The sequence below is a fragment of the Telopea speciosissima genome, chromosome 1, assembly GCF_018873765.1.
Source record: "Telopea speciosissima isolate NSW1024214 ecotype Mountain lineage chromosome 1, Tspe_v1, whole genome shotgun sequence".
NCBI classification, from domain to species: domain Eukaryota; kingdom Viridiplantae; phylum Streptophyta; class Magnoliopsida; order Proteales; family Proteaceae; genus Telopea; species Telopea speciosissima.
This window is the reverse complement of record NC_057916.1, coordinates 56593019-56609623: the sequence shown is the minus strand read 5'-3', so window position 1 is coordinate 56609623 and position 16605 is coordinate 56593019. Positions and strand designations below refer to the sequence as shown.

At 39.0% G+C, this 16605-nt stretch overlaps 1 protein-coding gene across 3 annotated transcripts in view; it reads right to left on the bottom strand.

The window, feature by feature from the left end:
* Positions 1 to 569: 569 nt before the first annotated feature.
* The window catches only part of LOC122670110 (serine/threonine-protein phosphatase 2A 65 kDa regulatory subunit A beta isoform-like), a 56648-nt gene continuing 40612 nt past the window's right edge, over positions 570 to 16605 (bottom strand). For all 3 annotated transcript variants that reach the window (XM_043867079.1, XM_043867086.1, XM_043867093.1), the window contains 3 exons: positions 1265 to 1404; positions 1092 to 1158; positions 570 to 988 (listed from right to left, as the gene is read on the bottom strand). In XM_043867079.1, the coding sequence (XP_043723014.1) occupies positions 869 to 988; positions 1092 to 1158; positions 1265 to 1404 (327 nt within the window). In that variant the 3' untranslated portion in view covers positions 570 to 868. The remainder of the gene's footprint in view (positions 989 to 1091; positions 1159 to 1264; positions 1405 to 16605) is intronic.

Genomic DNA, 16605 nt, shown 5'->3' with positions numbered 1-16605 from the left:
TTAAATCCTTGAATGACCCGATTCTGTGACTGTAGGGCTCACATGGACTCGGGGGAATAGCCAAACCTAAGGCCTAGATACCCTCGTTAGCAAAAAAAAAGGGTTGAAGGATTCATATTTACAATAAATCTCATACCAACAAAGCAGCTTCTTCGTCCTTCACCCTCTCTTCCTTCTCTATATCATCAAACTCTTTCATGTATTCACTCTATTCCGTTCTTCATTCACCACTATCCATTTAATTTTCTTTGTTTGCCATCTGTTCTTCATAACAAGGATCTCAAACTGTTGCGTTTGGCATTGTTTATAAAACTTACAGCCATGATTCCCTCCCTCACTTTCTAATGGAGGCCTATAATTGACCCGCCTTATTTTTTAAAAAGGTATGCCACTAAAACTTACTTCTATTTGCCTTTTTTAATAATTCTACTGTAAATGATTGCAAAAGGCTCATGGACAATTTCTTAACTTATTGAAAAAAAAATTCACTTCACAACTTGTTTCTTCCTAAACTTACCGAAGCTACTAATTTCACTGACCAGACTTGGAGACAATATCAAACTTTCACATGCTCAGATAGCTCAACTTGGTTCTACCTTTAATTCCACAATGGTGATACAACTAAAACTATGCAGATCAATCAAAGCAAGGATATAATCTGACATAGCACGAGCTTGAAAAGTTTACTAAAAGGCTCGAACATGTTGGTCATATGGATACAAATCATACAACACTGAAGCACTCAAGCATAAAACAGAAAAAGAATTGCAGCTGTGACTATTGTAGCAGCTCAACATGGTTCGTCTCCAAGACAATTATGGACACACCTGGAACTTCCAGATCAGAGAAAACTCCTCAACAAGCATGTCTAGCTGGACATCATAACTTGATCACTCGCCTGAAGAGCTTGGCTAGCAAAAAGTCTGACATCTACATCTGGGTCCTCACTGAGGTCCACCAAACAGGGACGAATTGTCTGCTCTACGACCTAACATTACAGGAAGAATTCCCAGAGAAAAACACAGCAAATTTAGCACCTCAGCATTCAAAAGAAAGATTGTCACAAGTATAAACTGCATTTAAGTACTTACAGAATGGTCAACAATAGGAATGAGGGACTGCAACACCTTTGCAATATTAAATTTGATGTTGGGTACCCTGTTATAATATCAGATATTAGTCCAGCATGAAGAAACTTAACAAAAATACTAACATTAACCAATTCACCCAAGTATTGGTCAAGCTTGAATACTTATGGATTAACCTGTCTTTTGATGCATAAATGACAACCGGTAGCAACTTTGAACATATGATTTCTGCACCCATTACTGGGGCGAGTAGAGAAATTGCATGTAGAATGGTCATCCGATACAGATAATGTGGGTTGTTAATCATGTCTAAAACCTGCCAAGAATACATTAACACCGCTTCAGGGGAAAATGGAGACACATAAAAAAAACTGATCATGCTATATTCCACAAATTATAAATCAGCCATTGAACTGAAGAATCAGCATCTACTAAAACCTAGAAAACACAAGATCATTCCAGTGAAGATATCATTCAAATGGACACCTACTGCTTCTATATGTATAAAACATCACATTCCAATGGCACCCAACAGTGGTAAAAAATCTAGCCTATGAATAAGCTCATTATAAATCTCCTCTTGTAGGCCTTGAATCTGCTGCTGATAAAGTCTGTTAATCATTAAGAAAAGCAGGGCATCAAGATTGTTTTCTGCCATGACTTAATTATGGAGACCACAATCCTACCAAACCATTAACTCTACCAAAGAAGAGAAAACTATATGATGGGTTTCTAGAAGCCTATCTAGGATTAGGTTCTGAAACTTGGTTAAAACCAGAACCCCATAGTGAAGAGGGAAAAACCAGATTTAAGGGAACTTCAATAATCAGCAACTCAGATGGGAATGATATTTTGGTCAAAGATCACTTTTATGGTCAAGAATAACTCCTCAAAAACTAACTGGAATCCAATGGTCACTTATAACAATAGGATTTTTAATTAGGGTTTTAGCACAATAATGAAATCAGAAACCTAACGAACCAATCTGATGGAAAAAAAAAATCGAAGTAATGATCAGATAACAGATTTAATAAGAGATTAACAATTTGAAATAGTAAACAGAATTTGGTCTCAAAAACAAATAGAATTAAGAATCCAACTCAAAGTAGGATTCTAGGAAAACAACACAAAGATCAAATTTTGAAACTGTGGGTAAGTTCAAAGTACTACCAGATTTCCAGGTCTGAAAATTTGAATTGAAATCTCAGATGTAAACAAGGAGAAATTGAAATTCCAGTAAGTAGGGTATACACAAGAACAAAACAGAAACCAGAAAATGCTGATCACAGTTCTGATTTGATGATGAACAAGATGAAGAAGAATGGAAGAGAAGTAGAATGGTATGGATCAAGCTTCTCACCTGAAACTTGAATGGAATCCCACTAACCTTACCTTAGCATCTCACCAAGAGTTGTTGCATCATACAACAAAATTCTACATCTCATAAAACATTAGAGCAAATGCCAAGCTTTATTCAACATAAAATAATGGGGGGCTTATGGAGCCTATCCTACATTGTTTATATAGAAGCTGAATAGACTTACAGTAGGAGAGAAAGAAGTAGAAACAGCATACGAAACACCCTCCCATGCAAGCAAGAATAGGTGTCCTAATCTACTCACCCCACTGTTGGATTTTAGCAGATCACCAAACACCCAATGGCCTAAAACAGAATCTGGTTCAGTTGAACCAAGGCTGGTTCTTAAGAAACCACAGGCCTATTTTGAAGCTGGTTTCTATGTTGGTACTACAAGAAGTACCTCTTCTCTGCATCAATTCTCCCCAGATTGAAATTATTCGTCCTCGACGAATGCACAAGGGACATGTAGACATGTAGTAGTCATACAAATCCCGGTCTATCCGTTTGAAATCATCGGCATGTATCCACGTGTAGTAAGTTCTAGGACAGCCTTTTCATTTGATGAGAAAGGGATGGTAACCAACTCCCTTCTGAGTGATAGTATACTTGTCGTCCACAACATCTGTAATACCCTGATTTTGGACTAAGGGTAATTTGGTCTTATCACCTAATGCAGGATTAGGGCAAGCTAAAGTGTAAGAGCTTGGACTAACTGGAGGTGTACACATGCATGCATGGTAAGTAGTGTGCCCTAGTGTAACACCCTTAATTTGATTTATTCCTTGCCTAAGTGTAGAATTAGGGTTTGTTAAAAACATATATAATTTGATTTGGAAAATCATGCATAACTAGTAACCTAGCCTAGTGGTTGGACCCTAAGTTCAAGTGGTTAGAGGTCTAGGGTTCCATTCTTGAGAGGGAGATTATTTTATATTTTTATTTTTGAGAATTTTTGGGCTAGAATCCCTAGCCCACGATTTTAGAAGGGGAGATTGTCGGAGTCAGTTAGAGTTTGACCAAGGATTTGACTTCTAATAAGGAAATAAGAAAGAGTTAGATTGAATCTAAAAATAAGGAGGGGGATCTAATTTGAGGGGAAAAAATGACACAAATACCCCCTTACCCACGATTTGAAAGAGAGCATTGCTTGGTCTTTGACTTTGGTTTAACCACCGATTTCTCTAAACAAAGAAGAAAGTGGATGATGTGGCATGTAGTTATACTAGAAGTTGCCTAGACTAGGAAACCCTAGTAAGAGTTAGATTTTACTTCTTATTTCTTTTCCTAGCTTTATGCTTTATATTTTGGTATGTCTAGAATTTAAATTCTTTTTCCATTATAATTACGTCTCTAAGATTCCTTTCTAACCAATAGGATTAAAGCATTCTTAGACCATGATAAGGATTGACATCTCACCGCCCTAAGATCACATTTGAACATATCTTAACCCTTTCCCCCACTTCTCAAAAAAAAACGTGAGAGAAAGAGAGAAATCATGGGAGAAGGAGAAGAAGAAGAAGAAAGAAGGAAGAAGAGGGGCAACATACCTTGGACTCCATTGAAGCTTCTCAACCTTAGAAGAAGAGGATCACCACCATTAGAGCATTAAAGTGAAGGATTTTCCTGATTTGATCTTGTACTTTTGGAGGTTTTCATAGCTTGAAAAAAGTGAGTGAATCTACACAACTTTACATGCTTATTTTCTCCAATATAAAAAACCATTTTGTTTTATCCTTTTCAAATCTGAAACCATGATTTAGATCTTGATTTACCATGTCAAAGTCATCCTAAATACTTGTTCTAAACTTAAATCCATGTATGCACATGATAGCATGAGAAGAATCTTTGTATTCTCCATGATTTATATACGATATGTGTGTGCAGAATTTTTCTAAAAGTATCATGATTATAAATTAATGAATCTAATACATGTGTGTTGATAGTGTGACAAAGTTCAATGAATGATCTTCTCAATTCAAACACAAAACAGAAGAAATTCAAAAAACAGTGATTGAAGCACCGTCAACGACACTTGAACAGATCGAAGATTCTACTGAGAGAGCCTATGTTGAAGATATTCAATTGCACAAAACAGAAGAAATTCAAGAAGACCAAGCTGAAACAGTAGATGAGAACGTGATCGATAAGTTCAGCACTTCCATTGAAGCAAAGATTGCTGATGCCGATCCAAAGATTTCTATAGATACTTTTTCCACTATTGAGATCAATAATAGTGAAATAGTTTTTGAAGAATCTGTGGTTACACCCTTTGTAACTGAGATTGAACAAGGGGTGGACTGAGAATATTGACTTTATTTTTCCGCCCAACTGTTTTAAAGAACGTGAACCACACTTGCAAGACTATATTTCAAGCTTCAGAGAACTACAAGAACATTGCCATGGGCTGAAGTCTGATCTCCATCATTCCAAGTTGATTCCTTCCTTGACCAAAACTCGAGGTCGAGTTTTTTCTAAGGGGAGAATTGATACAGATAAGTCACATAATGGGCTTATTTTATTGGAAATAAGCCTTGGGTGGGGTTATGTATACATTGGGCCTTTGATTCCATCTATTTTCTTTGTAATGGGCCACTTTAATGAGCCTAACATGTGGGTACAAGGAAGGCATACGTAATTAGGCTTAGTAGTAGCTTATTTTCATATATCTAGGTAGTTAAGTGTCTTTTCATATTCCTAGGTAGATTTATTATTTACTTTCTTTGTAGTTCCAAAGTCTTGGAACAAGTCACTAGTTTTCTTGGGGGTGGGGTTCAATGTATTGGGTTTATATTATCCATGTATGGGTTTTAGTTTCTAGGTGTGGGAATTCTAATTAATCTTGGAATTCCAACAGTCTTTTTGATGTAATCCAAGAGGCTATTAAGCCTCCTCCTAAGCTATATAATGGAATGGTGGGTTGCTGTTTCAGAACCCAAAATTTTGAAAACAAAAATCCTCTTGTAAGAACCCTTGTGAGAAACAAGAACTGTGAGATTCAGCAACCCAGGTGAGACTTTTGCAGATCGGCCTAGGTGGGAAATGCAAAGTCGATCTCGAACCAAGGAGAATCCAGTGAGAGATCGATTGCAGCCAGGATCTATTAATGGTGTGCAACAGCAGCAAAGCTGAACCTTGTTTTTTTTTTACTTGATTCTGATCTTCAAGAGGTCCTTACAGGCTCACAACACTTGTAATAACTTCAAATGACAGCAACAATAAAGGAGATCGAACAAGGTAGGGAGGATAGGAAATAAAAGAAGAAGATAGAAGAAGGGGGGTAGGGAGAATGGGCCTCTCACCCTGGGTCTCTCACCCACAGCTATCTCAGCTGTTGTAGCATAGGATTTCTCCCATAACCAATGGCAACAAGGCCTGCAAATTCTTTACTCCAAGTCTGTTTTTTCATTATAATATGATGCCTATTATTAGCTTAGGCAAGCTTACAATAAAATAAAAACTTTCCAAAATAGAAACTTAGGAAAATAGAAACTACTAAATCCTAACTAAAATAGAAGGTAACTAAAATTAGAAACTACTAGGCTTTATAGTTCAGCCTTCTAAACAAGCAAGGAAACAGAAATAGAAACAAACTGAAATTAGAAACTACCTAATATACTTTCTAAAACTGAAAGTAGAAACTAAATTATGGCAGCTTTAGGATAGAATCTTTCTCCACGTGATGGGTCCACAAAATCTTCAAAGAAATATCTCCACACAAGGAAAATATGGGCTGTGACACTGTTTACGTGAACAGTGTTTTGGCCTCTTTTTCTTGGCCTTTCTAGAAGACCTGCTGGGCTGGCTCGACCTGGTCCAGTTCTGGTCCATCTGGAGTTGGTTTGATGGGCCTTGGTTCTTCTTCTTCTTCTGGTCAGCCGTGGGATCTACATCAGTGGGACTCCTATGGCTGGGCAACTAGTGGGACTCTAGTTTGCTAAATTTATCTTTTTTTTGTTCTATCATCTTCAACTTCAAGCTTCCATCAGCAAAGTTACAGAAGCACCGTTTTGTTGCAGGTTAGCTTCAATCCAACCCCTTACAACTTCACCTTTTTGTAACGGTTCACATACCCAGTCCCTGCAGCATTCCCTAATCTGGTCATTACAGAACCAGGATTAATTTTAAGAACCTGTCACTGATATTCCATTAGAACCAGCAGCCAACCACCCTAATCAATCCTAGCCTAATCAAACCAAGTTCAGATCAAAACCCTATCCTCTACCAGTTATCGATCTTGGCATGCCAGCCTTTTAGGTTTGCATCAATTGGAAGACACTGATTGAAAACCAGACCGGGAAGAAAATCAAATGTCTTAGAACTGACAATGGCTTAGAATTTTGTAATGAAGAGTTCAATAGTTCTGCTTGGATGAAGGAATCTTGAGACAAAGAACTGTCAAGAAAACACCACAGCAGAATGGTGTAGCAGAATGGATGAACAGGACTCTTCTAGAGAAATCTTGTTGCACGATCTCTAATGCTAGATTGTCTAAGGATATTTGGGCTGAAGCAATTAATACTGCTTGTTTTCTGGTGAATCGCTCTCCTGCATCGGCGATTGAGTTTAAGACTCCGAATGAGGTATGGTCAGGTAAACCCTCTGATTATTCTAATTTAAAAATATTTGGTTGTCCTGCATATTACCATGTTAGTGATGGAAAACTTGAGCCGATGGCTAAAAAGTGTTTGTTTATGGGATATGCTAGTGGGGTAAAGGGATATAGATTGTGGGGTCTAGATCCTATATCACCCAAGTTCATAATTAGTAGGGATGTTACCTTTGATGAGTCATCTATGCTTGATCCTAGAAAGGCTTCTGTTGAGTTTACAGGAAATCAGGAGAATGTCAGCAAGAAGGTGGAGTTTCAGGTGGAGACTTCACAAAAATCAGGATCAAGCTACTCAGAACCATTCTGGGTTAGAAGATGAAGCAGATCAAGAAACTGATAATGAAGTAGTAGCTGAGGTTCAGCAGCAGTACAGTATTGCAACAGGAAGAGAGAGGTACAGTATTGCAACAGGAAGAGAGAGGAGGCAGATTAGACCACCCAAAAAATATGGGTTTTCGAATCTGGTTGCATATGCGTTGGCTACTGCAGCGGAAGAGATCAAGGATCAAGAACCATCCACTTATACAGAGGCTACTACCAGTAATGAATCTGCTCAATGGCATCTGGCCATGACTAAAGAGATTGAGTCTCTTTATAAACATCAGACATGGGACTTGCTAAAACTGCCAAAGGAAAAGAGGACTGTTGGCTGCAAATGGGTATTCAGGAAGAAATAAGGAATTACAAGGGTTGAAGATGCTAGATTCAAGTCAAGTGTAGTTGCTAAGGGTTATAGTCAAAAGGAGGGAGTCGACTACAATGAGATTTTCTCTCAAGTTGTAAAGCATAGCTCCATTAGTGTGTTGCTTGCCATTGTTGCTCAGTTTGACTTAGAGCTTCAACAGCTCGATGTCAAGATGGCGTTTCTGCATGGTGAGCTTGAGGAGACAATCTACATGAGTCAGTCAAAGGTGTTCATTGTTGAAGGAAAAGAAGACCACGTTTGCCAATTGAAGAAATCTTTGTACGGTTTAAAACAGTCCCCAAGACAGTGGTACAAGCGGTTTGATGCTTTTCTGACTGGGAATGGCTATTCCAGAAGTGCTTTTGATAGTTGTGTGTATCACAAAAAATTGTCTGACGGTTCTCACATCTACTTGTTGCTTTATGTGGAAGACATGCTCATTGTTGTAAAGAGCAAGTCTGAGATAGTCACTTTGAAAAAGATGTTGAATATGGAATTTGATAAGAAAAATTTCGGTGCGGCCAAGAAGATTTTAGAGATGGAGATCCACCGAGAAGCAGGAAAGGTGTACTTATCTCAAAAGAGATACATTGAGAAAGTACTTGAACGATTCAATAAACAGGCCAGCAAGTCAATGAGTACTCCTTTGGCGCCGTATTTCAAACTCTTAGCTTCTATGTCACCTCAAACCGAGGAGATGGAGTACATGTCATGAGTTCGATATTCTAGTGTTGTTGGTAGCATTATGTATGCTATTGTTTGCCTAAGCTGTCAGTGTTGTGAGCAATATGGCTAACCCAGGGAAGGTACATTGGGAAGTGATGAAGTGGATACTTAGGTATCTTAAAGCACTACAGATGTTGGCCTAGTCTTTGGTAAAGGGAGTGACTCAAGCTCCTCAGTTCTTGGTTTCATTGATTCTGACTTTGCTGGTGGTCTCGACAGAAGGAGATACGACAGGCTATATCTTCACACTTTCAGGGTGTGTCATTAGTTGGAAGTCAACTTTATAGTCTATTGTTGCTCTATCTACTACAGAGGCGGAGTATATGGCAGCACCGGAAGCAGTGAAGGAAGCTATTTGGTTGAAGGGTTTGGTTTGTGATTTGGGTTTGTCGCAACAAACCTCAGCAGTGAATTGTAATAGTCAAAGTGTTATACATCTAATTAGGAATCATAGATTTCATGAGTGCACCAAACACATAGATGTCAGATTTCATTTCATTTGAGATGTTGAAGATGAGATTGTTTTGGTTCAGAAGATTGGCACTGAAGACCATGCTGTAGATATGTTGACTAAGATTGTTCCTTTGATCAAGTTCAAGCATTGCTTGAGCTTGGTTGGTGTTTGCGCCATTTGATTTGGTGGTCCCTTGAGACCTTGTTGAAGAGCGGCAAAAGTTTCCTTGTTGTTGGAGTTGTCATCTTCTTTAGATCATCCCTTGTTTCCTACACCGAATTAGCTCACGTAGGCTTAGGGGTGTTGAAGGAGGTGTTTGATCGACAGCTTTGGAATTCAAGTCAAGGTGGAGATTTGTTTAGTATGTCTTGTATGCCAAGGATCCGAGTGCGATGTGGACCCGACCCAACCCGACCCGACATATTTTATGGTGCGACCCAAAGGGAGGAAAAATTTAGATTTAGTTCATGACGTGGAGAGGCCCAACCCGTAGCAAGCGAACAAATCTCTTTGGGGGTTTAGGTGTATAGCCCCCGAGAAAAATTTTTGTAGCCGTATTTATAAAGCACGTTTTTGTCATTCTAGGGTTAGACGAAATAACTTGTATCTTCATTTTTGCTCACTGAAAAGTTTTTCGATGCTCTTCCTGTGGACGTAGGTTTCTCGCGAAACCGAACCATGTAAATTTGTTTGTGTTTGCGATTGTCTTGATTGTTGTTTTCTTCGATCCCATATTTGACCATCTTGTACGATTCCGCTATAACAGAATTATATGGTTGCTAGCTTTATTTTTTTTTTACGTCGATCAATAATACCATTAAGAAGGGCATGGCTAGTAAAACCTTCGGGGGCATGACTCGGTCTAATGGGAAGCTTGATCACTAGCATTCCATTGGTTTCTGTTTGTGAGGGGAACAGTGTTTAGAAGTGGATCATAGCTGTAATCAAGTGTTGCTATCATGAGGGCCTTGGTCAGTGCATGTACTAGCTCATACTAGTCTATCAGGGAGTGATGTCTTTGTTTACCTTATTATTTACTTGTTTATTTCATTGATGAGAATTACCATAGACACTTTTCATTGCGGTGGCGATGTTTAGGGATGTGGTTATGATGGGATGTGGTTATGATCAGATTTTTTATTGTGGTCTTATTCAAATTATACTCATATGTATGTCTTTCACTTTTGTTCACATGTGTGTGTTTTTAAACTTGTACTGTTGTGTTGGTTTACTTGTTATGCTTTTCCCAAAGCTTACCCCTAATTAATTTTCAGATGAGCAGCTTTATGAGTGTGACGATGGTTATGATGATGCTAAAGTGGAGGTTAAGGTGGACGAAGCATATGGATATGATGAGGATAACTACTACTAGAAATTTGCCTAGATTTTACTATTTTATAGAACATGTTACTTAATTTATTTAATTTGGGAGGTTGTAATTAAATTCAGATTTTAACTTTAAGTTTTGAGGACTTGTAATTAATTACAGATTTTTATTTAAGTTTTGGAGATGTAATAAGTAAGTTACATTAGACTTTTAGTTAGTTTTAAGACTTCCCCTATCGCATTTATATATACCTTATATTTTGGTTCTACTCCGGTTCATATCTCCTATGACATTATGATCTTGTGGACCGTTAATGTCCAAAAACCCTAGACCGGGTTTGGGAGCGCAATATCCTTTCATTTTCAAGGGGTGAAGCAAACTGAGGCAGCCATAAGGTATCTCCCTCGTCCGAGTGATGACCTAAGTAGATTGTAAGATCGGACATGTTAAAGAAATTGCTTATGGCCATATCAGTAAGACACTCGAGCAAATAAGCATTAGGTCCAACCTTTTTAAGGACATTGCATGAAACCATTTTTCGTGGGTGGAGCTTTGTATTTGTGCCAATAGGAAATCTTACTAGGCAATGTGAACCATCATCATGTCTTCAGGCTAAAACTCCACAAAAGATCAATAACAATCAGCCATAGTTTTGTAAGAATCATTGCTAAGAGCTATATGTTGATGATCACTGATTTCAACATCATCAGCAGGTTCAAGTTCAGCTACAGCAAGATTAGCACGTCGTGCTTTCTGTGGACAGAACTTAGCAAAATGACCAGGCTTGTTGCAATGATAACAGATTTGGCTCTCGTCATTCTCTTGCATAGGGGACTTTCCTTTGTCAACAGTTTTAGGGACAACACTTGAGTGAAAAGGGGGCTATTGTTGGGTGGCTGGTTGAAAGTAGTCCTCCAAGCATCTCTAGTGGAAGTGTTAAAAGACCCAGATGGTAATTTTAACAAATCTTCAGCTTCCAAAGCCTTTTGATAACAGTCCTTTATTTTTGGTAAATTAAGACATTACCAAACCCCAGGAGGGGGGGCAGGGGGGAAAAGGGGGGGGGGGGAATATACAAAGGGGAGAGAAGGGGGGGAGAGGAAACACAAAATCAGGCCATCCTTAAGAGGTTGGAGGCCGCAAGAGAGAACTGTCTAAGCCCCATGTAACAATAATATGCCTGTTCCTTGGGGAGTCAAAAAAGGGTTTATGGGAGCAAAAGGTGAGCTTGGAGGAGACATCAAATGAGATGGCTTTCCAAATCAAATCGAAGGAACAAGATTTGGAAGTCCATCTTCTAAGATTCTTTTCCATCCAAATGTTATATACAGCAGAGCCAAAAACTAACTTTCCAACCGTGTCACAGATAGTGCTGCCTTTGAAGGTCTTAACCACCCAGTGCCATTTTCTATCAAAGGATAAGTGTCTCCTGCAATGGGGCCAAATGGACAAGAGAGCTTTTTTCCAGATGGTGGAGGAGAAGGGGCAGGCAAAGAAAAGGTGGGATGTGTCCTCAAAAAAGTTCCAACAGAAAATGCAAGAGGGGGAGGAAGGAATATTGCGGTGAATGTGGGAAGGCTTGGGTTGGGAGGCATAGGTTGAGGGATCTCCAGATCGTGAAGCTATGGCGAGGGATGAGGCCTTTGAACCAGACAAGGTTGGACCAAGTGACAGGAGTGCTAGGGTTACAAACAAAGTTCCAAGCCGAACTAAAGCTAAAGCGACCGATGGGGGAGGGGAGCCAAATTGCCTTATCCGCAAGGGCTGGGGGGGGGGAGGTTAGGCCAAATCTGGGAGAGGATACGGATATGGGGGGAGGGGGGGACCAAAAGCCAGAAGAGATAATAGAAGAGAGAGGGGGAGATTTGGGAATGCCGGAGGAGTAAATTGCTCTAGCTCCAAAGACATTGTAGAGAACTCCTAAGGGGTGCCAGGGGTCAAGCCAGAGAGAAGTGGAAGATCCATCAACAATAGCTGTGGAGGTGGCTCTAAGGGCAAGAGGGCAAGGAGGATCTTGCGCCAGACCCAAGAAGAATCGGAGGGAATGGGGACAGTCCAGATGGAATCATTATTGAGAAGATGGGAATAAACCCAGTTGACCCAGATGGAGTCATGCCTAAAGGAAATTTCCAGATAAGCTTAAGGATTCCCGTAGTGTTGGAATTGCCGATGCGGCGAATGCCCAGGCCCCCTTCAACCTTGGGAACGCAAATGGTTTTCCAACTAATTGGATGCAGGAATTTGATAACAGTCCTTAATATCATAGATACTAGTAGTTCTCATTGCTCTACGAACCTCAAGTTTCAAACCAAGTTAGAATTTGGACATGAGTTGAGCATCACTGGCCTCAATACCAGTTCAAGAAAGTAAAGAAGTGAATTGTTTCGTGTATTCAGCCACAGATAAAGTTCCTTGACGGAGGGTATTAAACTGATCATAGAGTCAATCAATGAAAGAAGGGGGAAGATAGTTATCTTTCAAATCATCTTTCATTTCCTCCCAAGCTTCCATCAGCCAATCATTACTAGTGGGACTCTAGTTTGCTAAATTTATCTTTTTTCTGTTCTATCATCTTCAACCTCAAGCTTCCATCAGCAAAGTTACAGCAGCACCTTTTGTTGCAGGTTAGCTTCAATCCAACCCCTTACAACTTCACCTTTTTGTAACTGTTCACATACCCAGTCCCTGCAGCATTCCCTAATCTGGTCATTACAGAACCAGGATTAATTTTAAGAACATGTCACTGATATTCCATTAGAACCAGCAGCCAGCCACCCTAATCAACCCTAGCCTAATCAAACCAAGTTCAGATCAAAACCCTATTCTCTACCAGTTATCGATCTTGGCATGCTAGCCTTTTAGGTTTGCATAATTTTCGTATCAGAGCATGGCTGGACAAGAGAATAATCAAATCCCTTCATATTCAAGACCAGAGTTCGACTGCCTAATGGAAGAACAGCCTTGTTGGTTGTTGGTGAACGATGGCATGACAACACCATTTCACAAACCATTGGATATGTTGTCTCAGACAAGCGAGATAGTCATCAAGCCTGCCAATCAAGTGATTGTTGAATTTGTAATGACTTCATACTATGACAGTGCTAAATGCCGAATCTTTCCAAGTTCGAAGAGAATTATCAGCGTTGGTCGTGATTGGCTAGAACAGCAAAAGGGTGAGATTGATCCGATTGACAATATTTGTATCATAAGACCCTCGCATCTACGCAAGACTCAAGTTTTGAGAGGATTAAAGCTAGTAATGACCATACCAACTATGCAACCACAGAAGAACCGACTGGATCAACACAAAAAAAAAAGATTGAAGCATCGTCAACGACTGTTGAACAGATCGAAGATTCTATTGAGACATCCTATGTTGAAGATATTCAAGTGCACAAGAAGACCAAGCTGAAACAGTAGATGAGAACATGATCGATAAGTTCAATACTTCCATTGAAGCAAAGACTGCTGATGCCGATCCAAAGATTTCTACAGATACTTTTTCCACTATTGAGATCAATAATAGTGAAATAGTTTCTAAAGAATCTGTGGTTACACCCTTTGTAACTGAGATTGAACAAGGGATGGAGACTGAGAATATTGATTTTATTTTTCCACCGAACTATTAAAAAGAACGTGAACCACACTTGCAAGACTACATCCCTGACTTCAAAGAGCTGCCAGAGCATTGTTTTGGATTAAAGTCTGATCTCCATCACACCAAGCTTATCCCTTCCTTGACCAAAACTTGAGATCGAGTTTTTTCTAAGGGGAGAATTGATGCAGATAACTCACATAATGGGCTTATTTTATTGGAAATAAGCCTTGGGTGGGGTTATGTATACATTGGGCCTTTGATTCCATGTGTTTTCTTTGTAATGGGCCACTTTAATGGGCCTAAAATGTGGGTACAAGGAAGCCATACTGGATTAGGCTTAGTAGTAGCTTATTTTCATATATCTAGGTAGTTAAGCGTCTTTTCATATTCCTAGGCAGATTTATTATTTTCCTTGTTTGTATTTCCAAAGTCTTGGAACAAGTCTCTAGTTTTCTTAGGGGTCTTGGGTTTATATTATCTATGTATCGGTTTTAGTTTCTAGGTGTGGGAATTCTAATTAATCTTGGAATTCCAACAGTCTTTTTGATGTAATCCAAGAGGCTATTAAGCCTCCTCCTAAAGCTATATAATGGAATGGTGGGTTTCTGTTTCAGAACCCAAAATTTTGAAACAAAAATCCTCTTGTGAGAACCCTTGTGAGAAACAAGAGCTGTGAGATTCAACAACCCAGGTGAGACTCTTGTGGATCGGCCTAGGTGGGACTCCTATGGCTAGGCAACTAGTGGGACTCTAGTTTGCTAAATTTATCTTTTTTTCTTCTATCATCTTCAACCTCAAGCTTCCATCAGCAAAGTTACAACAACACCTTTTTGTTGCAGGTTAGCTTCAATCCAACCCCTTAAAACTTCACCTTTTGTAACTGTTCACATACCCAGTGTCTGCAGCATTCCATAATCTGTTCATTACAGAACCAAGATTAATTTTAAGAACTTGTCACTGATATTCCATTAGAACGAGCAGCCAGCCACCCTAATCAACCCTACCCTAATCAAACCAAGTTCAAATCAAAACTCATTCTCTACCAGTTATCGATCTTGTCATGCTAGCCTTTTAGGTTTGCATCAGTTGGTGTTTGAATGATGAAAGTGGTAATGGTGCAAATGGTGATGGATGATGAATGATAAATGTTGAAGATAGTAGGATAATTTTGGCAAGTTAGAGTCCCACTAGTTGCCCAGCCATAGGAGTCCCACCTAAGCCCGCTGTAGGAATCTCACCTAAGCCTTCTTGAGTCACACAAGAAAATATTTAGATTGTTGGCTGTAAAATTCATTGGATGCCTTTGAGAGCAGCCCACGGTTTGCATTATATAAGCGGGTGGGGGGAGGCTTTAAAAGCCTTGAGTACATCAAGTAGTATTAAAGTAGAATCTTAGAATTCCAAAGCCCCTTTGGAATTCCCCACACATAGATAACAAATCCTAGACATAGAAATCTGCCCCAAGACATAGAAAACTGTTACCCAGAAAATCAAAGTGAAAAGACCTACGCTAAATTAAAACTCAGCACTAGACTCTTTGACTACTACTTAGAAGACCGAAAAAAACTAATTAATATTACCTAGGAAAATAAACCCACGACATTAATCAATCTAGGAGTGAAATTAAGCTACTACTAAGCCTAATCCAGTATGCCTTCCTTGTACCCACATTTTAGGCCCATTAAAGTGACCCATTACAAAGAAAACACATGGAATCAAAGGCCCAATGTAAACATAACCCCACCCAAGGCTTATTTCCAATAAAATAAGCTCATTATGTGACTTATCTGCATCATGTTCCAATCAAGTTCCAGGTGGGAGGCTTGGTCCATATCATTCTACTTCTCTTCCATTCATTTTCATCATGTTCGTTGTCATATCACGTCAGTATTTTCTGGTTTCTATTCTGTTCTTGTGCATACCTTACTTAATGGAATTTCAATGTACCCTACTCGTTGGAATTTCAATGTCTTTGTTGTTTCCATCTGAGATTTCAAATCAAACCTCAGATTTAGTAACCTGATAGTATTCTACACACACCCACAGTTTCAAATTTTAATTTTTCTGCTGATGTCATAGAGTCCTACTTCAAGTTGGATTCTTAATCTTACTTGTTTTGAAGAACATAATCTGTTTATTAATTCACATTGTTAGTCTCGTAAAAATTCTGAACTCTGGTCATTAATTTGATCTTTTGTTTACTATCAAATGGGACATTTAAGTTTCTGATTTCACTGCAGTGCTGAAACCCTAAATTCTAGAATCCTATTTTAAATAGGATACGTCCATAACTCCAGATCTAGCCGTCAGATTTCTGTCAAATATTGAGGAATTATTCTAGACAATTACACTGACCTTAGACCAGAATTACATTCCTATTCTTTTCTCTTCACTGCAATTCTGGTTTTCAACTGAGTTTATAAACCTAATATCTTAGGCTTCTAGAAATCCATCAGATAGGAATGTGGATACAGAAAGGCGCAGCAGGAGAAAATCTAATAATTTCCTAAATCCAATAGAAAAATGGATGAGATTACCCCCAACAGAAGGTATTCATACACTTTTTTTTGTAGAAAAGATTTTGATTTTAGTTTCAGCAGTAAAGTTAGAAGGTAGCCAGTACTCATTATCCACCATAACCTCATCAACTCAATGCATCATTTCCCAAATTAAGAAAGTCCAAACATTGAGAACCTTTACACCAAAAGCACCTAAAATCATTTCCATACCAACCCTCAATTTTCACTCCCTCTTCTTT